This window comes from Girardinichthys multiradiatus, chromosome 7, assembly GCF_021462225.1.
Source record: "Girardinichthys multiradiatus isolate DD_20200921_A chromosome 7, DD_fGirMul_XY1, whole genome shotgun sequence".
NCBI classification, from domain to species: domain Eukaryota; kingdom Metazoa; phylum Chordata; class Actinopteri; order Cyprinodontiformes; family Goodeidae; genus Girardinichthys; species Girardinichthys multiradiatus.
Genome location: NC_061800.1, coordinates 3,032,933 through 3,058,455, shown reverse-complemented (window position 1 = coordinate 3,058,455; position 25,523 = coordinate 3,032,933). Strand labels below are relative to the sequence as shown.

The 25,523-nt window shown below is 40.0% G+C and overlaps 1 protein-coding gene across 3 annotated transcripts in view; it reads right to left on the bottom strand.

Moving 5' to 3' along the window:
• The window catches only part of kalrna (kalirin RhoGEF kinase a), a 255,676-nt gene that overhangs the window by 93,982 nt on the left and 136,171 nt on the right, over positions 1 to 25,523 (bottom strand). For all 3 annotated transcript variants that reach the window (XM_047369632.1, XM_047369633.1, XM_047369634.1), the window contains exons 26-38: positions 24,979 to 25,101; positions 24,409 to 24,591; positions 24,194 to 24,315; positions 22,926 to 22,992; positions 22,746 to 22,855; positions 22,208 to 22,277; positions 22,026 to 22,115; positions 18,981 to 19,073; positions 18,771 to 18,882; positions 18,496 to 18,686; positions 18,303 to 18,404; positions 18,073 to 18,221; positions 16,829 to 16,931 (exon numbers count right to left, since the gene is read on the bottom strand). In XM_047369632.1, coding sequence (XP_047225588.1) covers positions 16,829 to 16,931; positions 18,073 to 18,221; positions 18,303 to 18,404; positions 18,496 to 18,686; positions 18,771 to 18,882; positions 18,981 to 19,073; positions 22,026 to 22,115; positions 22,208 to 22,277; positions 22,746 to 22,855; positions 22,926 to 22,992; positions 24,194 to 24,315; positions 24,409 to 24,591; positions 24,979 to 25,101 — 1,515 coding nt within the window. The remainder of the gene's footprint in view (positions 1 to 16,828; positions 16,932 to 18,072; positions 18,222 to 18,302; positions 18,405 to 18,495; positions 18,687 to 18,770; positions 18,883 to 18,980; positions 19,074 to 22,025; positions 22,116 to 22,207; positions 22,278 to 22,745; positions 22,856 to 22,925; positions 22,993 to 24,193; positions 24,316 to 24,408; positions 24,592 to 24,978; positions 25,102 to 25,523) is intronic.

The following is a 25,523-nucleotide window of genomic DNA, read 5'->3' as shown; positions in this document are numbered from 1 at the left end:
TGCTCACGTTTGCTCTTGCTGCAAACACAGAAGGTCCTAAGCTTCCTGAAGAAGTACAGTCTGCTCTGTCCCTTCTTGTAAACGGCTTCACAGTTGTATCTCCACTCCAGTCTGTTGTCCAAGTGAACACCGAGGTATTTGTACTCCACCACCTCCACTTCTCCCATGATGTAAATAGTTTTTGACTTATTCCTGTTTCTCCTAAAATGTACAATCATCTCCTTTGTTTTATTCATGTTCAAGATAAGATTATTGTTTCCACACCATGCCACAAAGCCACCTTCCTGTGCTCAGCTTCTTCTCCATCTCTGGGGAAATCAAAGAACATGATCCTCACAGTGCTGTTGGCTTTGTCCAGATGACAGTTGGTTTGTTGAAGCAGGCATTAAGCAAACTGAAGGGGGTCCTGATAGTTTATTGTTTGCTTATTCATGTGGGCCAACAGGGATCTCTCTAGGACCTTCATGATGTGGGATGTCAGGGCAACAGGTCTATAGTCATTGAGGACTGATGGGTGAAATCTCTTTGTTACCGGAACAAGACAGGAGGTCCTCCACAACACTGGAACCTTCTTCTGGACCAGACTAAGGTTGAAGAGGTGCTGCAAAATCCTACAGAGCTGCTCTACACAGGCCTTCAGGACTCTAGGGCTGACACCATCTGGACCTGCAGTCTTGTTCCAGTTCAGTCTCTCCAGCTGCCTCTTCAACTGACTTCAAGATCATCATCAGATTATTGTTCATGTCTTGTTGCTGCAGAACTGTGACTGAATTTTACCTCCATCATGTTTTCACACTGATCTGACCAGCATGGTTTGTTTGTGAGGGTGGGAATTATGCTCTGCTATCCTTTCATGTCACCTTCCTGTGTTTGCTCCATACACGCATGCGTGAACCTGAAAGCTTGCAATGGTCATATGTTTCAGTAGAAGACAGCACACTAATTATTTTTTCTCATGAACATTATTAGTGATGCCATGAATAAGAATTTCATCTCTGTTGCTGACTATACTCTAGCTTGGATGTAGCTGCAATACAGCTTAACTCACAGCAGAGACATGACAGATGTGTCTGTGGCTGCTGAAATGTGTCAACAAGGGGGGGGGGGGGGGACTGAAAGGCAATGTAACGTAGCACAGCATAACCCAGATAAAAGTGGCTGCTGGCTTTCTAAAGCCCCATTTAACTTGGAGAACTTCGATTAATTTTTTCTGACTCCATATGTTTTGTAAAAGAACTGAAATAGCAAGGAGGTTGAAGTCAACCAGCCACTGTTTCACCCAGTAGTCACAGTTCAGTAAAAGTAGACCAATCATTACGGCTCAAACGTGTGATGTAGTGATTACAGAAGAGGGTGGTTCCATCGGTAATGGTGCCATAAACACTACCAAGTGTGTTTAATCCTCAAGAAGGAGTGACGTTCAACACACATTTCATTAAGCTACCATAATGGACAGTTTGTAAAAGATTCAAAGAGTCTGAGCTGCAGATGGCTTATGCATAACTACACAAAGGAAACAATGTTTCCTGGATTAACATTCATATTGCCTTTGAGTTAATTTGACCCCACTCAATGTTTAACATCTCAAATTAAATATCTGAAGTGTTTTTTTTGGCTTCATATTTTGTTACTTTTTATTTTGATGGAGTCTAAAGGATAAAGATTAAATTACTATGGCAATATATGTTCAATGCCCCGTAACATGTTGTTCACATCGGTGCTTAATTTGATCCCAAGCTGTTTTTGCTGTATGAAACATATAAGAAATGGTAATATTTTACACACATATGTTTTGGATGATATTGAGGTCACTATAACATGAATTGTTTTGACGTAACCCTATATAACCTTAACTATAGCAGTGCGAGAACCATTGATAGTTCACACGACCTGGAGAAGGGGAAGCACTGCGAGAAGTTTGATATTTTCCATGTTGTGTGGGGGGGGGGGAATACCGTCCCGTGAAGATATTGATACTTCCACACAACCTAGGGGTGAAGCTAACGTATAAAAGCTTTGCACAGCAGCCTTAGGAATCATCTCTTTTGGTGCTCAGTGTGCTCTTCCTTTCTGCTCTCTCAACTGAAAAGGACTTCTCAAAAATGGTTTTCTGTAAATAAAGTTTTGTTAATCTCTTAGGCCACAGAAGCATTATGAGGCATCCTCATCTGATGTTTTGTTTAAAGGCCTTTTTGAGCAGCCAACAAACAAACATGAAGCACCTGACACATATATTTGGGCAACAATTTAGAACATTTTTGGAAATTTAAATTGCTGGGCTCAAACTGACCCCAAAGATAAAGGAAGCGTTTAAGCAGATTTTTATGCAGAAAGATCAATGTTTATTAAATCAATTTAGTCTTTGAAAGTATTTTACATTGGAGTCATGCCAAAACCTAAAGCCATATTAAAAGTGCTCTCCAAGCTAAGGTTTTCAGACACCAGGACCTGTCATTGGGAGTTCTGGGATATAGACCAGGGCCACTGCAGAGCCTTGCCTCAAGTTAGTAAATTACAGATGGCTCTGCCTCGGATCAGGTGGAAGACCATCTGAGAAAAAAAGGGTTTCATTATTTTGGTCTGTACAGTTCTGATTTAATTTGGTGCACTTTACTGTGAAGAACTGATTTGGGTCTAATGGCTCTCAGATTGAGATTGGACCTTATCGGGCAAAACTAAAATGTGACAGTTAAGTACTTATTTTTTTCTAAGTTTGCTATTAAAACAGGATATTACACAACATTTGCCGATAAGGCCACTGAAACTTGTTTTTGAGATTTCTTCTGTGCTCAAAGAAGCTTCCTGTGTGAACTCAGGGGACAGACCTTTAATTGTGACAATTTTGAAAATTAAGATGAAAAATAAAAAGGTAGTCTAAAAAGACTAATTTACTTAACTGAGTTTCACTGATCCTGAATGACTAAAACGAGACTTAAGACAGAATTTGATGTCTGTATTTAGAGGCAAGCTGAACTTGATCCTAATGAAAATTAGTGACGCTGGTTCTTCTTCTATCAGATCAGTATTATTGGCTTGTATTAGAGTGAAGATAAGAAAAACAAGGCTCACCAAAGATAAAAACAAAGAGCTTTAGTGAATACTATTAATAAAAATCTGCCAGCTGTCATATGACCTCTGTAACACACACACACACACACACACACACACACACACACACAGTTTGAGGTTTCTGAGAATTATTCAGAGCTCCAGGAGCTTCACGTTTGTAGTCAATGCGAGGAAGATGATCCAGCACCCAGCAGACTGACAGTACTTGTTGACATGGTGGGATTTTTAAGTCGTCAGGGAGAACCAAGTCTATAATGACTTTAGATGACCAGCCACAAAGAACAAAGAAGAAGAAGAAGAGTCACAGCCTAAAAAACACTAAAGCTTCAGGTTGGTGCCCTTTATTTGACATGTGATGACATCATGAAAAGGTGGTTTACATCAGAGCCATGGACATCAATATCTCCATGTCAATGAGCAGCTGAGGACATCCATCTAGAAAAGTCATACATGGAAAGAAGGGGAGTAGATTGTCAGGTATGTCCATCAATAGTCAGAGGATCACTAGATGTTTGGAACTGGAGAGAAATGTTATGGAACAATCCCCGAGGTACCAAGTGAAAAAATAGGTCTGATAACCTCCTCTGAGGACGTGTGTAAGTTTAGATGGTGACTATGAGTCAAACTAATGTTAATCTACAGGTATTTACTGAACTCTGTTGGTGATTAAGTCGGTGCAGAACTAAAAACAAACAGTGCCAAACCTATACATAGAAACACACCAACAGCTTCAATTCACCCTCCATATGCTTGTAGTCACATGTACACCAGCACAATGCCCATAAACGTTCAGACAAGCTTTGATTAGTGTGTCAACTCTGCATTCTAAACTGTTTCACAAAACCATTCATTTATCAACCAGCAGAGATGATCCCCTCTCTGACCTGCCTCTGGCCCTTCAGACAACACAAATCTTATGTAACATTGCACATCAGTAAACCAAAGATGGTGTGGGGTGGAACTCTGCAGATATAGTGTTTCACATTAAATGACTGATATGAAGGGATTTGATGTCTATTGATCTTTCCAATGATGTGCACAAATAATGTGAAAATGTAAAATGTTTAAAAAAGGTACAACATTGTCTGTGGATTGCTTTAAACTGTTGTCTGTAAATGTTTAGTTCAAACATTGAGAATGCTTGCAGAGTGCATGAAACAGCAGCATGATAGATTCTATACAATGCCCTTTATAAGTATTCATAATCCTTTATTATCCATTACAAGCTTAAGCTTTACTGCATTTTATTAGGCTTTTATAGGTTAGAACAAGAAAGAGTAGTGGATAACTGTGAAATTTTCAAAGTTTTTACAAGTCCGCATTTACACGAGGCAGACTCAATGTGGACATCCACCAGTTTTTGCTTTTCCAAAGCTACAAAGCAAATTAGCTGTGGATTTCTGCAGCCTTTCCAGAGTTTGTAGCTTCGCGGCCTCTTCTGTGAGTCTTGCTTTTCATGACAGTCAGTTTAGGTGGATGGCCACTTCTGCCATTGTGCTGAATTTTTGTTCTCCATTTTAAGGGAATGGGTTCAATTCAATTCAGTTCAGTTTATTTATATAGCACCAATTCACAACACATGTCTCAAGGCACTTCACAAAAGTCAGGTACATACAGGGGTTGGACAATGAAACTGAAACACCTGGTTTTAGACCACAATAATTTATTAGTATGGTGTAGGGCCTCCTTTTGCAGCCAATACAGCGTCAATTCGTCTTGGGAGGGAGCCTTCCTCCCTCCCTGTTGGTTGGAGTAAGGGGGAGTCAGGTTTAGCCAATACCGGCTCAGTTATGGTTGAGGTGCAAACACACCTCCATTTCTGCTACCTGTATGACCCCTTCTCTTTTCCAATGGTTATAATCAGTCTGACAGAGGGAGGTATCCCAATCCTTGTGGTTTTTAGTGTAACAATGACCATCAGTGGGACCTTGAGATGACATTGTTGTAAATGAGTGCCGTTTAACTAAATAATCTGAACTGAAACCATCTCTGTAGTTATGCTGCTATAGGCATAGGCTGCTGGAGGACATAATGACCACTTTCACCCGCTTCGCTACATTCTCACACTACTCTCCGATTTTGCATTATTTGCTGTTATTTCAGCTATTAACTTTGTTCTCTCTCTTTTCTTTTCCTAGAAGCTACACCTGGCCTGGCTCTGTGTCTACCTTCTACCGATGATCCACATGGCCCTGTCTTTTAGTGTTTAACCCTTTCTCTCTCCTAGACATGGCGATTGACTGATCTTAACTGTAACTAACTGTATGTGCTCTCTTTCAGACTAACCTTGAAAACTGGCTCAGAGTTTATCTGTTCTTTCTTTCTAGGTGAAACGACTAAAGGAGCTACATCCATTAACATTTACTTTTCCTTCCCATAGAACGTACTCCTGGATCAGTGCTTCTTTGTGTCTCTGCTCTGTTCTCTCAAACCCCCAGTCGGTCGTGGCAGATGGCCGCTCACACTGAGCCTGGTTCTGCTGGAGGTTTCTTCCTGTTAAAAGGGAGTTTTTCCTCTCCGCTGTCACTACATGCATGCTCAGTATGAGGGATTGCTGCAAAGTCAACGCCAGTGACTGTCCACTGTCTCTACATGCTCATCCGGGAGGAGTGATTGCTGCAAGTCACTGACTGGATGCAATCTGCTGGGTTTCCTTAGACAGAAAAACTTTTTATCAAATTTGAATAAATAACTAACTGACTGCACTGTTCAATGGTTAGGATTAATTGGAATGTATGTACCTGACTGTTGTGAAGTGTCTTGAGACAACATGTGTTGTGAATTGGCGCTATATAAATATACTGAATTGAATTGAATGACATATACAAGTCCTGCACAGTGGTCAGAGGGATTTTAAGCCATACTTCTTGCAGGATAGTGGCCAGGTCACTATGTGATACTGGTGGAGGAAAACGTTTCCTGACTCGCTCCTCCAAAACACCCCAAAGTGGCTCAATAATATTTAGATCTGGTGACTGTGCAGGCCATGGGAGATGTTCAACTTCACTTTCATGTTCATCAAACCAATCTTTCACCAGTCTTGCTGTGTGTATTGGTGCATTGTCTTCCTGATACACGGCACCGCCTTCAGGATACAATGTTTGAACCATTGGATGCACATGGTCCTCAAGAATGGTTCGGTAGTCCTTGGCAGTGACGCGCCCATCTAGCACAAGTATTGGGCCAAGGGAATGCCATGATATGGCAGCCCAAACCATCACTGATCCACCCCCATGCAATCCCTCATACTGAGCATGCATGTAGCGACAGTGGAGAGGAAAAACTCCCTTTTAAACAGGAAGAAACCTCCAGCAGAGCCAGAACCTGGCTCAGTGTGAGTGGCCATCTGCCACGACCGACTGGGGGTTTGAGAGAACAGAGCAGAGACACAAAGAGAACAAAGAAGCACTGATCCAGGAGTCCTTTCTATGGGAAGGAAAAGTAAATGTTAATGGATGTAGCTCCTCTAGTCGTTTCACCTAGAAAGAATGGACAGAAACTCTGAGCCAGTTTTCAAGGTTAGTCTGAAAGAGAGCACATAGAGTTAGTCACAGTAAAAGCTCAGTCAATTGCCATGTCTAGGAGAGAGAAAAGGTTAAACACTGAAAGGCAGGGCCATGTGGATCATCGGTAGAAGGTGAGCATTAAGTTGTTGCCAGCAGAAGCTTGGACGTTGCCCCTCTCCAGAAAGGTGTCACAGGTAGACACAGGGTCAGGCCAGGTGTAGCTTCTAGGAAGAGAAAAGAGGGAGAACATAAAGTTAAAAACTGAAATAACAGCAAATAATGCAGAATTAGAGAGTAGTGTGAGAATGTAGTGAAGAGGGTGAAAGTTGTCATTATGTCCTCCAGCAGCCTAAGCCTATAGCAGCATAACTACAGAGATAGCTCAGGATAACCTAAGCCACTCTAACTATAAGCTTTATCAAAAAGGAAAGTGTTAAGCCTAGCCTTAAAAGTAGACAGTTTTTCCATCTAGAGCCCACTGATGGCAATTGTTATATTAAAAACCACAATGATTGGGATACCTCTCTCTGTCAGATTGCCCATAGCCATTGGAAAAGAGAGGGGGTCATACAGGTAGCAGAAATGGAGGGTGTGTTTGCACCTCAACTATAACTGAGCCGGTTTAGGCTAAACCTGATTCCCCCTTACTCCATCCAACAGGAAGGGAAGAAGATGGAGGTAAAAAATACGGAAGATGGCTCAGAATAACCTAAGACACTAACTATAAGCTTTATCAAAAAGGAAAGTTTTAAGCCTAGCCTTAAAAGTAGAGAGAGTGTCTGTTTCACAGACTAAAACTGGGAGCTGGTTCCACAGGAGAGGAGCCTGATAACTAAAAGATCTGCCTCCCATTCTACTTCTAGAGACTCTAGGAACCACCAGTAAACCTGCAGTGTGAGAACAAAGTGCTCTGTTAGGAACGTATGGAACAATCAGATCTCTGATGTATGATGGAGCTAGATCATTAAGGGCTTTATATGTGAGGAGGAGAATTTTAAATTATATTCTGGATTTAACAGGGAGCCAATGAAGGGAAGCTAAAGTAGGGGAAATATGATCTCTCTTTTTAATTTTTATCAGAACTCTCGCTGCAGCATTTTGAATCAGCTGAAGGCTTTTAACTGCATTTTGTGGACATCCTGATAGTAACGAGTTACAGTAGTCCAGCCTTGAAGTAACAAATGCATGGACTAGTTTTTCAGCATCACTCCTGGATAGGATATTTCTAATTTTGCAATGTTCCGGAGATGAAAGAAGGAAACCCTAGAAACCTGTGTAATATGGGATTTAAATGACATGTCCTGGTCAAAAATAACACCAAGGTTTTTGACTTTATTATTGGAGATCAATTTAATGCCATCCAGATTGAGTGATTGACTAAGCAGTTTCTTTTTTAAAGACTACGGTCCAAAGGCGGCAGCTTCTGTCTTGTCTGAATTTAGAAGCATAAAATTTAAAGTCATCCAAGTTTTTATGTCTTCAAGACATGCTTGTAGTCTATCTAACTGGTTGGGCTCATCAGGATTCATGGATAAGCTGAGTATCATCAGCGTAACATTAAAAATGCCTGATAATTTTACCTATTGGAAGCATTTACATAGTAAAGAGAATTGGCCCAAGTACTGAACCTTGTGGTACTCCACAATTAACCCCGGAGTTTAAAGATGATTTATCATTTACATGAACAAACTGCAATCTGTCAGACAAATAAGATTTAAACCAGCCTAGCGCTGTTCCCCTGATCCCTACAGCATATCCCAGCCTTTCTAAGAGAATGTGATCGATTGTATCAAATGCAGCAATGAGATCTAACAGGACAAGTACAGACACAAGTCCATTATCTGAAGCCATAATAATATCATTAGTGACTTTCAGCAGAGTTGTTTCAGTGCTATGATGAGCTCTGAAGCCTTACTGAAACTCTTCAAACAGGTCATTGCTGTGTAAATGCTCACACATTTGATTAGCAACTATTTTCTCAAGAATTTTAGATAAGAATGGAAGATTGGATATAGGTCTGTAATTTTTCAAGTCATCTCGATCAAGTGAAGGTTTCTTGAGTAAAGGTTTAATTACAGCTACCTTAAAAGCCTGTGGTACATATCAATTTACTAAGGATGGGTTAATCATACCTAAAATGGGGCTGGTAATCAGAGGGAACACTTCCTTAAATAATTTGGTTGGGGTTGGGTCTAACATACAAGTTGAAGGTTTAGATTAAGCTAATATTTCTGATAACTCAGGGTTGAAAAGTACTTTGTGAGAGGCACAGAAAAACCTTAAAATCAGGACTGAAAACATTACTGTTTACTGGACCTATTGATTAAAGAATCTCACCAATAAACTGCGACCTACTATGGAAGAAGCGGTATAGAAAATGACCGACACTTTGGATTGGCTTGGGTATGGATGGTGCCAAATAAATAAATATGCCTTGCCCTGTCTGCTGTATTCCTTGGAATTTATGATGCCGTTTGTTCTCTAATGTTCTCTAACAAACCTCTGAGGCCTTCAGAGAACAGCTGAGTTTAAATTATACACAGGTGGACTCTGTTTACCATTTAGATGACCTTTGAAGGTAACTGGTTACACTGGAGTTTCTGTATGGGTATCAGAATAAAAGGGCTTACATGCCCCCTATTTACATGTTTTGGATTTTTTGTTTATAGAAATATTTGCTTAAAATAATGAGGATGAAACAACATTTGTACATGGACCCATTCATCGAATCTGCTCTGTAGTCTGTACCAGGTTTAGGCTCAGCCATCTCAATGCTCAAATTTAATTTATCCTGTCTCTCAGTGGTAGCTAATGACCCGTTTCCTGTCTGTCTGCGTGCCTGCTGCGCACACACACACACACACACACACACACACAGTTTAACTATTAATCTACCCAGCTACACTAACTCCCTCAAGTCCAGCTTTGCTGTTGCAAGGGGCCAGTACTTCAGGACACCTCAAATACTTGAGGAAAACTTAGATCTTTTTTACAAGGCTATAACTTAACACCATAATGATGATATCAAATAAGTTCTATAATGTTTACAGTATCAATTCACAATCATTCAAAAGTAAAATTAGCAAAACTGCAAGTCATCTTCAGACAACATCAGAGACAATGTGACAATGTGTGGGAATTTAAAGACAAATTGAGGGGAGGAAAACTTTGTCAACATGTGCAGCAGTTGATCAGGTTAGTTGGTGATCTACACAGTTAGTTCAAGAAAGAGTTTCAAGCTCTTGTCTATGACAAACTAAGAGCTGAAACACTGTTTCCACAGCAAGAAGACCAATGCTGGTGGAAACAGAACAGATCCGCAACAGTCCTCAGCTGTATTCTGACTGCAGCAGTGCAGCTTTAGGTACAGTTCAGTTTCTATGCAGCTTCTCCCAGAAGAACAGTTTGACATTAGAGCAGCAGAAATGACAACAGCTCAATTTATTCAAAGTCCAGCAGTTTGTACTCACTCTGCTGCTCTCCTTGAACAACTTAAAGCTCATCCACTTTGGCATGTCGACCTCTTCTTGTCTGTCTCTGTCGCTCTGTCCCTTTCTGACAACTCCTTCGCTGTGTCTCTGCCACAAACACGCCCTCACGCACCCTTTCCCTCTCCCTGAGCCGGAATAAACAGCTGCTGCTTTGTGTTTGATGACAACACTTTCCTGCTGGGTGTGTGTGGGTCAGTATGTTCACATTTCTCCCACTCCATGGAGGCAACTGAGGCACTGAAACACTTTCAACTTCCAGCAATAGGAGTTAAACTATGTGTGTGTGTGGGGGGGTGGGGGGCACACAAAAGTCATATGAGCAGCAGATGGTTACACTGCTTCACTTTGAGCTCAATGAATCTGATTTACAAGAACATACGTGTCAACAACTGCTGCCTGTGTAGCAGTATCTAATCTGCACGCCGCAGGACCAACTAAAGACCATTTTTATTTCCAAGCATCTCACTAGAACATGATAAGGGCCACTTCTTGCTTATGAAAGCTGGTTAAAATGTATTCAGAAAGTTATATTGGTTGCCTTCATCCTGCATGAAGTTTTACTAAAGGGATATAAAAATTAACCAATCAGCATTGACACATGACTGTGCACATACAGGATGTGACTGCATCTTGCCAGTTAAAAGATACAGTTTTGGGGATCGGCTTTAGATGCTTCGGTTTTAATGTGTTTGTATCAAGATCTGCAGAGCTTCAGATGTTCTGAGTTCTTTTCTGACCCCCTGGGTGAGCTGCTGATGGGAAGGTACACCACAGTTTTCTCCATTTGTGGATAATTATTGTCAATGTGGCTCACCTAAGTCTAAAGTCTTGGGGCCAGATGTGTTTGTGTGTTTTGAGATCTTTTAACCTATTTTATGTTGCAAGATGGGTTTTATTAAATGTTATTTAAGGAGTCAGCACAAATACAAGTGCTAAATAAGTTTGCTACATTTACTATTTACATTGCAACATTTATCAAATCAGTAGTGAAAACGCATCAACTGATAGGAACAAGCAGCAATGATGTGTAATACCCAGCTGGAGAAGTACAGGGGTTGGACAATGAAACTGAAACACCTGGTTTTAGACCACAATAATTTATTTATTTATTTACAAGGAGTCCAAAAACTGCTGGGCATTGAACCAACAAATGTATAACTGCTGAATTTCTTTCCACTTGGAATTACACTTAATGTCCCTAGTAGTAAGATACTTTCTAGAGTGTTTACAAGTGGCTATAAAAATGGTAACAAAACTAACAGCTCCTTTTTTTGAAGTGACATCCCACAGTCTGCAAGCCAAACACACGGTACAGCCAGCATTCAGAATGGTGTGGATTAATTGGCAGAGAGGATACTGTGAACTCTTTTTATCAGCTTTAAAAGGTTATTGTGCTATAATTTCAGCTGCCATCCTATTAAATGGATCCGTTTAAGTGCAATATGAGATCTACCATGCTGACAGAAGATAAATAACAATGTTGGAGACATTACAGTATGAAACAGATCAGCTAAAAAAAAAAGCGTAGGAGACAGGGAAGAATAAAAACAGAAAAAAAAAACACACAAGACATTCGTCATCCAAAACCACTAGAAACAGTAGTTTACCCTAAACACACACACACACACCCTGGATAGGCAGACAGTGGAACATGTGACGGGCCAACTCTGGCCTGTTGTTTTTATAGAAGGGAGGGAGAGGAGAGGAACAGTGAAACCAGGGAACATGAATTAAAGTGAATATTTCTAAAAGCAGAGACTGACACCGTTTGTGTGCATGCAGCAAGACAGTGGCGGTTTCAAAATACACACTTGGATAGAGTGAGATGTTGAGTAGGTGGCAGTCCTAAACAGTACTGATGGTCTGGATCTGCAGACATCTAACCCTAACTGGAATTAAAGAAAACAAACTAGAAGAACAAAAACAAAATCATATTCCACAGTCTCTCAAAGACATCAGTTCATTCAACAAAACCTGAACTTTTATACTGGAGGTATTTAAATGATGCTACCAGTTCCTATATTTGCACCATTTCCATTTCTAACCTACATAACCACTCATTCCAAAGCAAAGCAACACATTTTAACAGCATCTTTAGTTACAATGATGATTAACTAATGAGTTACATGACATCATGACTATCATGATCCCAATGAGATCTAACAGGCTAATGGTTTTATGGCTCTCAGAAGCAGCCAGAATGTGCTCAAAAGGCAGAAACAGTTTCAACCATCAAATCTGATGTGCAACAAAGTTTAGACTTAAGCTTAAAATACAGTTGAAATCTAAGTCTGGAGAAGACCCAAATAAAAGCTGGTAATGGTTCAGGATCATACTAAACAACTTCCATTGTGTTTGGAAACAAAAAACACAAATTTAACAACACAGTGTGTAGATGTTGTTGGACCACTTGTTGCTGAATATTGGACTACTTGCACAGACACCAGGCCTCCTGCTGCTTTCGGCCATTTTGTATCCAGGACATGGCGGCTGATATGACACGCCCCAAGTCTGACGTCACAAGACGCTATATAGGAAGGCGGACATTTTTAAAACTCGCTTTCAGCTGGCAATCTTGACGGGGTTGCCACGCAACTGGAGCGTCCTTGGAAGTAAAAGAGATCCCACGTGGAGTCTTCATTTATTTCTCTCTCTCGTTGGCCAACGAACAATTCATAACTGAGGTTTCTGGACTAGGAAGGCCAGGAATTTCACTATGCCGATCGAAGACGTGAGTTTGACACGTAACTAAAAACACGGAGTTCGAGGAAACGAACCGCCATCGTGTCGACTGCTGATGGTCAGATCCTATTTTTCCTTTTCGTCAAGAAGACCAAAGGACGGGACTGACCGCTCTCTTGGAGTGTAACTGCGGACGCGCACAACGCTTCAAACCCCCCTTTTCCTCTCACTCGCGGACCCAGAAGGAAACTTCACCAAGTAAAACCCATCTTTTATTTAATCTTTTATTTCTTTATTAGAAGGCCTGGGCAGGGTCAGAGGTAGAGCGATCAGAATTGCTGGTTAGGATCTCATGTGTTCTGAATGATATGTGCATGTAACCTTGCTTATTGAAACTTTGATGTGTTATTTTGATATCGGGATCCGCCGCAGTCCTAGAGCTGCTTGTGTTTCACCATCTGAGAGTCAATGCGGGTGCGTTGTAAGACTGGACTGTTAAAACGACCTCATGGTAAAATTCTCCATTTCCCTTTTGTCTTCAACCTCACTGTGCTAGATTGCCGCCAAAAGTTAGAATCCTTTGTGCTCAGGAGTTGGGGGGACGTTTTATGATCAGGACATCACTGAGTACAGTCGGAGCTGCGCTCCAACCCCCCCCCACTCCTTCTTCTGTTTTTGCCATAAACTGCTGGTTGATTCAATACATACCCACTGCCATTTGTTGAATTTTGCTTAGTTAGATGTGTTACCCCTGTGTTTGTAGAACTTTGAATGTTAAGTAGGTGATGATTAATAAATATTCACATAGATAAAGAGAGAGCGTTTTGTGTTCATTGTGTGCGGAAGTGATTCGCCAGTCAAAATAAGGTTAACGTTCCACACGTTTCGGCAGACACGGTTGATTAAACAGTGACATCTCCGGCAATAGTTATTAATTATTACGGAGTATTTAATGGTTGTAATTGTCAAAGGTGTTGAGCCACAATTACAACACCAGAAACATCTCTGGTCTCAATTCATAAATGAGAATTTTGGTTAAGAAGTTGATTTTGTCAGATTATGATTTGTAATTATAATTATTGATCAAGATTAATCAATCAATAATCATAAACCCAACAATGTACACACAGGTTCTTCTAAAATAGAATCAGTTAGAAGCAAGACATTCTCTTCATGCGTACTGACTCAGTCCTTAGAAACTCAGCTGAGAACAAGAAGAACTGGCTGATGTTGTGAGGACATGCCTTTTATAAATAACTTCAGCAAGAAGTGATAGCCATTAAAATAGCTGTGAGCATAATGGTATGAACACAAAGAAATTCATTTAATTAAATTGAATTTAACCCACTGACTAACTGATCAGTAAATTAGAGTAGCTGTATAAAAGCACAATTTTCAGGAATTTGTTGTGGTCTGGTAGCCCAATGTCATGAAGAGAAACTATCTTATAAAACCAACAGTGCAAAAGCTCCATCTCAGACGGTATAAGAATCTGTTTGCATATGATGATGTCCAGGACAGTAAAATAAGTGAAGAAATGTCAAACTTGACTTCTCTGTCAAAGTTCTCTTCACCCCAAAATATCATGACAGCCAAGTTGGAAGGTTTCATCTCAACAGTCTGCTTGGGATATACTCGTTTAAACTGGGTCAGAAAGTTAGATAATGGTCCTCTCAGCAGCTGCTAATCAAAAAACAGAATGACTTCATTGATTAATCAAAAAACTGCATAAACAATTAAAGCAATGCTGTAACTAAAGATGGGCCGATTTACCAACAAACTACTTTTATATATTTTTTTCAGTCCACTGTAAGGAGCAGGAGGAGGATCATAATCTGTAATAATTAATGGGCCAAACCAAACAGGAATCAGACTCACATTCAGTGTGTATAGAGTGTGATAAAAAAGTTTTCAGATAATATAAAATTGAATTCATTTAAACATATTTTCAGCATTGAAATATGTGAAAAAGGTCAGTGAATATACTAATATACTATGGTTTGTATGAAATGGAAGTGGGAAGGGAAACAAAGTTGGGGAAGGAAGTAGCGAATGGTCAAACTGACCTGGAACTTAAAAAACTCTTAAGGTCACCCTGAAGACAATCAGAGCCACCTGATGAAGATCGATGAAGTTCTTGCTTTTGAGGTTTCCACATGAGCTTTTTCTAATGTTCCTCTACCTACCTATGATGTATTTGCGCATTGTCTTTTATTTTAAACACTGACAAACTGCAAAAGCACATCTTCTGTTTGAACAGTATTGAACCTGTTAACCTATTTTATGACACAGAACAGACGAGTTTTTTTAATCCTTTTAAACCAAAACAGTTCAATTTCCGAGCTTCTTTTCCCAATTTCAGAAATGTTGTCCCCAGGCAGTGTGTATTATATATGGCACAATGGGGCCCCCCCTAATGCTTTGTACTTCTGCTGCACAGATACAAAAGCCAAGATACATGTAAATATCTGTCGAGCTAAAACTTTACATCCTTATCTGAAAGATTAAGTCTAAATTCTACATATAATCCCAAAGTGGTTGGTAGAGTCATTGGGAACAAATCCCTCATAAATAATAGCAGCATTAAATGTTCACATATAACCGATTCCAACTAATTAGCATGTTAAAAAATGAAAAGTCTAAACATCTGGAGAGCAGCAGAAAACCCATACATTTACATTTGGAGACACATTAAAATAAAATCACTTCATTCACTAAATACAATGCTGGGGGGAGGGATACTCACTGAGAAATAAGCTAGAGGAGAAAGCTGGGAAATCTGCAGTTTGATTGGCTTACATCAGTGACTAGCGGGTCAACACTGCTGACAACAAAACTCTGGTGTGATAGTTGAACATATTACAGCAAAGCTGCTCTCTTTGAACCTTTAAAGCTTCTAAATTTAAAGCTAGCAGCCTTTAGAAAAACAGAGGTGATGGTAAAGCAACTGGTATTGGAAGTAAAACAGGTCTTCGCTGACAAGCATCACATGACTTCAGAATACACACCTAAAACATGTAAATATGATATACTTTTGTTTTATGTGTAAAATGAGAGTTTGTTTTGTTTATCTGACAGAAATCTGAAAACTTAAGAGTTTTCAAAATATTTATAATGACTTTTGTGTTGATGTAAAGTGTTTCACATGAAACAACTTTTTCATTATCCATTTGATCAGCAAGAGAGGTAGCATTTAAAAGGTAGGTTTGTGCCCTTTTTAGTGACACCAGCTGGATATTATAACACTTTAATTTTTGGAGTAGCATTGCTGTAAGTTCTAGAATCGTCTGTAAACATGAAATGAACTAGACTCATAGATTTAATATAATCAGGCGTTATTCAAACCTGTCCATTTATGTTTTGTTGACAGTTTTCTAATGCATCTTTTCCACAAGAACTGCAGCCATGGCAACATTTCGCTAAATTTCAATAAATAAAAGTTAAAAGTCTGTTGGTTCATGTTTTTAAGTTTGTATAAAATGTTCCTAACAAACCTAGCTAAATAATTTGAAATAAATCACGGGGAATTATCTGACAGTTCAACATGTAATGTGAGTAAGCTTAGTGAAAACTAAAAAATCTTACCAACTAAAAATTAAGACTGATTTCAAAAATGAAAGTTTTACCAAAAAACACGTTTACTTCTTATTTTAAAAGAATTTTAAAGAATCAAGCTTGTTTCTTCAGGTTTTAGAACACACTCTGTGCAAATGCAGCAACATGCAGATCTTACTTGGATGTGGGAAACTGGTTGGTATGCAGCATCAGCAGCACAGACACCTGAACACATCCTGAAGAGGGTCTTCATCGCTCTTCATGTGCCTACATTACTCACGACTTCTCAGACACACAGAAACAACTTGGGAACATAGCTATGCATGTAGCTCCCAGAACTCAGCGGCCATGTTGCCATGCACAAGCTGTCTTGTTACCACAGACACACACTCAGCCCCTGCTGCAGCCCATAGTAGCTGCTCAGGAGACCCTGTAGTGCAGGCACAGGTGTGGGTCATCAGCTCATTACAGAGCCAGTCTTTAGCAGGTGGTTCTTTCTGCACATGCTCAGATGGTGTTTCCTACCTTGTCACTGTCCACAGTGTTCTGGGACGTCCTGGAGGCAATGGAAATGGTATCTGGTTGGCTGCTGCCATCTCCCTGACTGTCTCCATCTTCTCCTCCCTCCCTGAATACAGTCAAACATTTACAGCACGGTCAGTATTAAAGGTCTTCAGCTTTCTGTTGAACATCTGTCAGTCACATTACAGAGGAACCATTCACAATATAATGTGTGAAGTCTTTGATTGGAAAAGAGTTACCTGTTTAAATACTATTATCACCACAAACATTTACTCCCAAATTCCCAGTATTAATGGGATTATTAGAATGGAAAAAATATAAAAAACCTTTCAGTTCTTCAAGTCTTTGGACATATGAGGAAATTATGCAGTCAGATCTGAAATGTGGGAAATGTGGTAAATGTGTTATTATTTATGTACTAAAAACTATATCTAGCCCATAATAACCAGCTTTTTAGCAGCAATAGCTATCAGTAGTTGTCTTGTGTGTGCGTTTATGAGTCTCCCACAGGTTTTCAGAGGAATTGTAGCCCTCTCCTCACCACACCTCTTCAGGTTTGCAGACATTTTCTTGGTGTATATTTGCTGTAGTGCTTTCTTTCTGATGATTGTCCTGATGATGACTCCGTTTGGGCCGTATGCTCTTATGTTCATTTTGCTGGGACATCCACTGGTGTGACCAGGGGCAAAAATCTTGATTGTTTTTCATAAGTGAATACATCTTCACTCTAGGAAATGTTGGAGCTTTGCTCTTTTTTGGTCATATTTGTGTTCAAAAACTTTTTTTAATTAAACAGTATCTTACCTGCTACACAGGATTTATTTCATATCAAAGATAAAATTCCCAGCCCATTGAAAGCATTCGAGGTCAAGTGTGATTTAGTGTGTCTAAAAGCACATCCTAACAGGGATCATCTAAAATTCAACACCTGAGCAGTCTTTGAGCTGTTTATAACTGCCTTGTGACCCTAGTGAGAAGATTTTGAATGTTTTAAACTGTGATTCTGCATATTTTTAATGCTATTTACTCATTTTTGTTGTTTTTTCCTTGTTTTTTAACTTGGTAAGGACTCTGCATGCTTTATCTCTGCCATGTGCATCCATCTATCTGTGAGTCAGGTGTCGCCATGATGCTTCAGTCCACAGTGAAGTCTCTAGTATGGCAGTTCTCTTTAATTGCTTGGCTGAAAGGACTTTCTACACATATTCAGGTTTAAGCTTGAGGTAAGAATGAAGCTGCTGGCTGACCTCTTTGTGTAATTCCTAGGTTTGTTCAGTGCTGGTGTTTTAGGTAGATGAAGGGGCTCCTTCAGCGCCCCCTTCAGGTGAGTCATCCTCTCTTGGATCACCTCACGGATGTTTTTTATCCATTCCTGTTTGGCCTCCATGCTGGATGCCTGGAGGAGACATACTCTCATTGTTAAATGGTACTTGACGATGTCCCAAACCTTTACTATGTTAAATAAATTTTTACCTACTTTTAGCACAGTTTTATTATCAGAAGAGGGGGTTCTTCCTGCCCACAGAGCAAATTTACATGGGTCGCCCTCTATGTGCTCGGTTACCCCCAACTCTGCTGTCTGCAAACAAGGCAGAAACAAGATATAAAAGAAACAGAAGAGTGGCCCCTGCAGGTCCCACTTAAATCTTCACTCAGAGGTCAACACTCACCAGTAGTCTGTTCTTGTATTGGTACTTGGTTCTTCCTGCAGAGTCTTTGATCTCTTTGCTGAAGACCAATGAAAACTCAAACAGGAAAAGGTGTCGGTCACGCCCCTTACGGATCAGCGCGCGTGGGTCCCAAACCTGGAAACTGTCCTGGAGGATCAGCTCACCCTGCACCTCCAAGTTCTCGTCAAACCCTGTGGCAGAGGTTGACTGACAGATCAAATCAAATGATCCTGATGCAGATTAGCTGTTCAGTAACAGAGCAGAAACAGTCTTACCCTCCAGCATGGCTAAATGCATGGCATCATTCGCTCTCTTAGGAACACTGAGCATCACCTCCAAACCATCTTTGATCTCCCCTTTACCCTCTTCACAGCAAGACAGCAACTCCTGCACAACAACAGGATGGTCTTTGTAAGCTGCTGCTGGTTCCATCATTATGCATCAGCCACAAGTGTGTGAAGCTGGGCGGTTGTTTTTACATCTACCTTCAGCAGAAGTTGGTACTTTGTGATCCTCTGGACAGGTTTGATGAGGTAGGAGTTGAGAGTGTTTGCCAGCCCACGTCTCTGCTGAATGTCCTGTTCATGCACACAAAAGTATGATAAATAACTTAATAAAATAGTTTCTTTCACACTATTTTAGCTGAATGAACTAAAATAAAATAAACATAACATTCTGATGTCTAGTTAAAGTATTTTACTACTGCTCCTTTTTCCACATTTTTCCACATTATAACCTTAAACTTAGATGTATTAGTTGGTAACTCTTCAATTCTGGCTTTAATAAAAAAGTGGTCTCTAGAAAACTGTAAGGGGTCCCATTTGTAGTTTGCTACAAAGTGGAAACAACAAGGTGGGTGGAAGTAAACTGTCTGGTCAGATATCTGCCAGACTGGTTTATATGCAAAATCCTATTGGTTGTTCAAAAATAACATTGCACGTCACCCTGAAGACACTATCGCCACAGTGAGATGTGGTGGCAGCATCATGCTCTGGGAATGCTGCTCTTTAGCAATGACAGGGAAGCTGGGCAGAGTTGATGGGGAGATGGATGGAGCTAAATATAGGAGAATCCTGGAGGAAAACCTAGTAAATGCTGCCAAATCCTAACCCAAGGTTCACCTTCCAGCAGGACCGTGAGCATACAGTCAGACCTACAACAGAAGGGTTCAGATCAAAACATATTTGTGTGTTTGTTATGATGCTTAGGTGTTAGGTTTTGGTTCTCATTTGTGTTTGTTTTCATCTATTCCCTGTTGTTCATAATGTTTAGTATTCTTGCCTTAATAATCACTCCCTTGCGCTCAGTCTGTTAGTTTCATCCTGTGTTCCATCCCTTATGTATTCTAGTTTATTCCTGTCAGGTCAATATCAGTCTTTTCCCCTGGTTTTACTGTTTCCTTGTGTCACTGTTTCCACTCTATTCATATCAAATATTTTCTCTCCCTCTGCTCTCCTCCTTACCTCCTGCCAGCTTATCCTCTGATAAACACCAACATCCACTGTTTTCTCTACACGTTCCTCAGTATTTAAGTTCTCTGTTAGTTGTTGTTCTCAGGTGGCTCCTCTGTACAACAGTGGGTTTCTCTAATGACTTTGTTGCAAAGATTCAAACATAATAGGAATCAATTTTTTCAATGAAAAAAACTAACGTTTTAGCATTAAATGTGTATTACAGATGTCCCAGGAGGATTTGCTTCAGTTCTCTGTTACATTTTTAACAAGATATAATTTTATTAAAGATGTGTGGAAATCCTTTCTACATGATCCAAGAACTGAATGGAATAACAAAAATTTAAAAGTCCCAGCTCGACAAGCATTTAGTAATCAAATGTAGCCACCTTCTGGTAAAGAGGCAGAACACCACAGCTCTTGAAGGGACATTTTGGGACTTGGTGACTTCTTGGTTATTTAAAGCTGGGTTTTTGTTTACCCTCTCTCTACTGCCCTCTACAGCGATGCTGCCATTTTGTTTTGTTTGTACATATAAATTCTGCACTCAGACATCATTCTTGACATGACAAAACCTACTGACTGACACTTCATGATTTCACTCTTAATTTGGATGAAATGCATTTTTCTTTAAGAACTCTTTGTTGCGCCCTTTTATTTATCCAAGTCATAACACGTACTTAAAAAGAATTTGGTTCAACACAGTGTATATGAATGAATTTGGGTTAAAAAGCAGTTACTAATCGCGATACGATTTTTGAAAGACCTTCACAAAAACTATAAAAATACTGCTCCACCAAGTTAAAACCATTTTATATATAAAAAAAAAATCTGGCACATTTTACAAACAAAGAACTTAATGCAGATTTCCTGTAATATACACAGGTTCAAAATTCTGCATATATACTAACACCCTCACTAATATCTGGAGATTATGTAGATTGCCAAACGATCTTTGGCAATCTGCAGGGTGATTTAGCAAGACAATGACTCCAAACTTAAAGAAAAACTGTTTAGGAATGGGTAAAAGGAGGATAACATTAATTCTTTCAAGTAGATGGGTTAATATCCAAACAGAATTATGTCCCGACTTTGTTGATGTCTACAAAATGTGTGTGATTTCTTGCCCATTTGCTAAGGAACATTAATTCAAATTTCAGTGGCACGGTATGTATAATTGTGGACCTGTCTGTGGTACAAAATCTACACTCAATTTAAACTTCTGCCCTATGTATCAAAGTATACCATTACACAAGCTGACCAAGGTGAATGTAGACCACAAACCTCCACGTAAAAGAGAAGAACACCAGAAATTTTCATTCCACCAAAAAAAAGTTTGTATATGAACAGACAGGATGGAACCATGTAAAGAACCAACACTTTGGGATCATCCACTGAATGTCTGGTTCACATGGCACAATTTTTACGCCAAATTTTGACCTGATCTTCCCCTTCCAACCTGCCCCGATCGGCTCTAAAGATAATCTTATGAGATATTCCTGCTGTGTGTGGTGTGTTAAGAGTGATCTAGTCTGCTCAGAAGGACGTCGGAACTGCTCCGACCTCAAATCGGGGATATTCAACATGTTGGATTGTCTTGGCTCGATATCCTACCGTGATAGGTGTTCCCCAAGGACAAATAAGCATGCAGCCTGTTGACATGTAGCCAATCAGAAAGCAAGGTTATGGAAACATGGAAGGGAATTACTGTGAACTCACATTTGATCTTAAGAGGGTTTGCAAGATTTCCCATCTGACATCTGAATTTTCGTGAAATCTGTTTGTGTGTGGCGTGTTGTCCTAGCAGTGATGCTGGACACCACACACTGTAGGACCAAACCTGTTACACCTACGATTTTTATCATCACGTGTGGGGTCTCTCAGGTTTTCAAGATCAGACGACAATTTGAAAATGCATAACATCATGAGCAATCAAACCATACCAACAGCTGCTGACAGTATCGGGATCAGTTGGATCAGAACAAGAAACACATTATCAGTTTATGATTCTGTCTTCTCAGAAGCATTTTAAAACTTAACTCAGAGATGAGTTTGGAACACATTTCAGATTTTACTCACGTCAAAGAAGCTGCCAGCATGCTCCAGGATAAGCTGACTGGAGTCGGGTTTGTTCTTGCAATAGTCCACATAAATGTGGAACTTATCAGCCTGGGAAAGGATAGTTTCAATTAATGAGGCCAAGCTTAAAATGAAGTCAACGATTAGAGAGAGACATCAGGCCTGAAACGTATGAGTCTTACCCAGGTGACGAAGCAGTGGCCCACATCCTCTGGAAGCTGCTCATAGTTCACCAGCTCCTTCAGGAAAATACTGGAACAGAACAAGGCAGATCAACCATTTCACAACATTATCTGCAATAAGCCAAAGATCTTCAATGACAAGAGATGTAATGGTGTGTTGCACTTTGTGACGTTGGAAATTCATATGAGCTTAGATCTCTCTTTAAAGTGTAAACAGAACAGATAAAACAGAACAAACCTCCCTTTGAGGAACAAGGACAAAGGTTTCTGAATGATGTACAAAGAGAAAGGAATCAAAAGATTTCCACTAGGAAGCTAGAAGAATCCATGAACTGACTGTAAAACCAAACCCCAAAGACGGATTGAAGATGAACCCAATCTAAATATCCCCATGGGGTGTTTGGAGCAGAATAAGATGGGATCAGAAAACCACATAGGCAAAATAAAACTGTTAAAAATGTGAAAACCTGAACCTCTTGGTCAGTTACATGCTATCGGAAAAATCTGGTTTATATGTCATCTTATACTCAGGAATTACTTGTTGTGGAAGTCATAGATCTCCTGCATGTTGCCAAAAATAATCTGCTCCTTGTTGGCGATGCCTGGAGGAATCTCCTCTTCACCGCTTGTCATCTCCCACAGGTAGGTCTGCCACACACAGAGAGGTCAGGATGGTAACAAACAAGGACCAAAAAGGAGAAAAAAAGCTTCTCCTCACTTCTAGACACTCTTGGAGATCCCTGACGTAGGTCTTCTCTGTTTGCAGCAGCTCGGCCATGATGAACCTAAGACAAAAAGATGATTTTAGCAACACACCAATAGGGATATTAACAGAACAACCGATGCTATTTTCACAATATAGGTTTGAATACAGTCTCTTGCAAGTATTCATACCCCTTGAATTTTTTCACATTTTAATCAAATTACAACCAGTTGTCCATGTATTTTATTGAGATTTTATGTGACAGACCTACACAAAGCAGAACAGAATCATAAGCCCTTAGCAGAAGGAAAATGATGTGGTATAGATTTGTATTCAGCCCCCCTGAGCCAATACTGTGAAGAACCACCTATCGCTCCAGTAATATCAGCCAGGATTATGGGGCATGTCTCTGCCAACTTTCACATCTCAGCAAAACAGCTCAACTTCAGTATGATTGGATAGAGACCATCAGTGAACAGCAGTTTTCAAGTCCTGCAAAGGATTCTCAGTTGGACTAAGGTCTGGACTTCGACTAGGCCATTCTAACACATAAATATGCTTTGATCTAAACTCTCTGCCACAGTTTTAAGTCTTCTGTAGCCTTTGACAGGTTTCCTTCCACTATTTAGCTCCATCCATCTTCCTATTAATTCTGACCACCTTCCTTGTCACTGCTGAAGAAATGCATCACCATAGCATTAGGCTGCCATTATAATGTTTCACCATAGATATGTTTAGGGTGATGTGCAGTGTGAGTTTTCTGTCATACATATGTCATACAGATTCTGTCATTGACACTAAAGGACTTAAAAGTCATCTGTTGACTCTTTCTGACTTCTGTGTTTTTATCTAATTTTAGGTGGTCATCAAACACTGATCCTAAATATTTGTATTGCTCGACTTTTTCGTCTTCCTCTCCATGTATGCTGCTGGGTATGAATGCAGCCCTGAGATGATACCATGTTTGACACCAGTGCATCAGACATTTTACCATTCTGCTGACCTCTGAAGGCTGCCGGTTGGATGGGATTTTATTTGGAGTATCAAATAAAGGGAGTAAAGGGGGCCAAAAACAATGCATATTTAGTTCATTCGTAAACATTTCTTAAAACGCATCATTCACCATTTATTTCAATCTCAAAAATACACTGACATTTCTAGTTATGAAGACTTTGCAATGTACTGTAATTGAATCAGTAGTAAGACAGGCAGCGAAACCTTGTGAAAAATCAGCTGTCCACCACTGGATAAACATCTGGTTAAAAGTACAGAACAGAACTCACTCTTTCTTTCTAGCCGATTTTCTTTTCTCCTCATTGACCTCATGGTTTGGATCACGCAGTTTGACCTCAGGGTCATCTGTCAAGCTCGCAGGCATGATGTCCAGCTCCAGGTCTTTATTGCCCTGTAGACAGAAGCAAACCTTTTCTCAGTATTTTAAAACTAAAGCATTTCAATTATTTGTCTGTGAAATACGAGCACCTGTCTGATCATTTACCTCAGAGCTGACACCAAGGCTCCTCTCAAGGCTCTCCTGATATTTGGCCATGCGAAGTGAGAAGTCCCTGTACCGGCGGTCCACCGTGCTGACCCAGCGCTTCAGCTCTGACACATGGGCGTGGCCTTTTTCCACCAGGTTGTCTGCCAACTGGATCAGAAGCTTCACCTTCTCCTTAGTTTGCTGAGAGTTGATTGACACACACACAGTTACACTCACCAACGTTCTGGCAAAAGTGCGCATATAGAGTCAAGTTTAACACCTAAACAAGTCCTTTACATCCCCATTACAGGTTTGCATGTGTAGTAACTTATGTCCAAACTGGGCTCAGTTTGGGTGTTTCACTTTTCTATGAATAGTTAGTGGTTATATTATGATCCTGGAAAGGTTGCAAAATCTTACAAGTTTATTTGGGACCAAAAGTGTCTCAAAGCACAAGTCCTGAAGTCTCTGGTGTTCCTTCCTTTAAATGTCAAACAATAATAGCATCTGCTTATACGTTTTGATTTATTTTTCACATTACAGCTTTTTTAAATCTTCCTTCCTGTCTCTCAGACATACAGAGCGAACCTTAGCAGAAAGTCTGAAGTGATGGTAGTCATTGAGCAGCTGCTGTGTTTCCTCACTGCTGTCCCCAGGTGATGAATGTGTAGCGAGGTAAACATCTCCTGTCTCCTGGATCCAGTCCAAAGCCTGGGAACAAACAGACAAACAGCTCAAACCCTGGATTAGATTTGCCTTCCTACAGACACAGACACATTTGTTGTCTCCCCCAGAAAAGACATGTAAAATATCTTTTACATGTATTCCAGACTGAGTACATCTATTCAGTGGGGAAAACAAAACTTTATACTGAGTAAAATCTCAAGTGGCACACTAACTGGTGCCTCTGACAATCAATTCAAAATTAATGTAACCGATGTATTTCCTTGTACTTTGCTTTTTGTTATCAGTTTTTGTGTCCCTGCGGTGTAAATATGACTTGACACAGATATACAATTCTTCAAACCACTGGCCACTACATTAAAGCAGGAAAGTAATGGATGAAAAATCTTCAAATCTCACTGTTAAAGAACAGCAGGAAAAAAGTGGCATCTTGGTGTTAGTGTCACTAA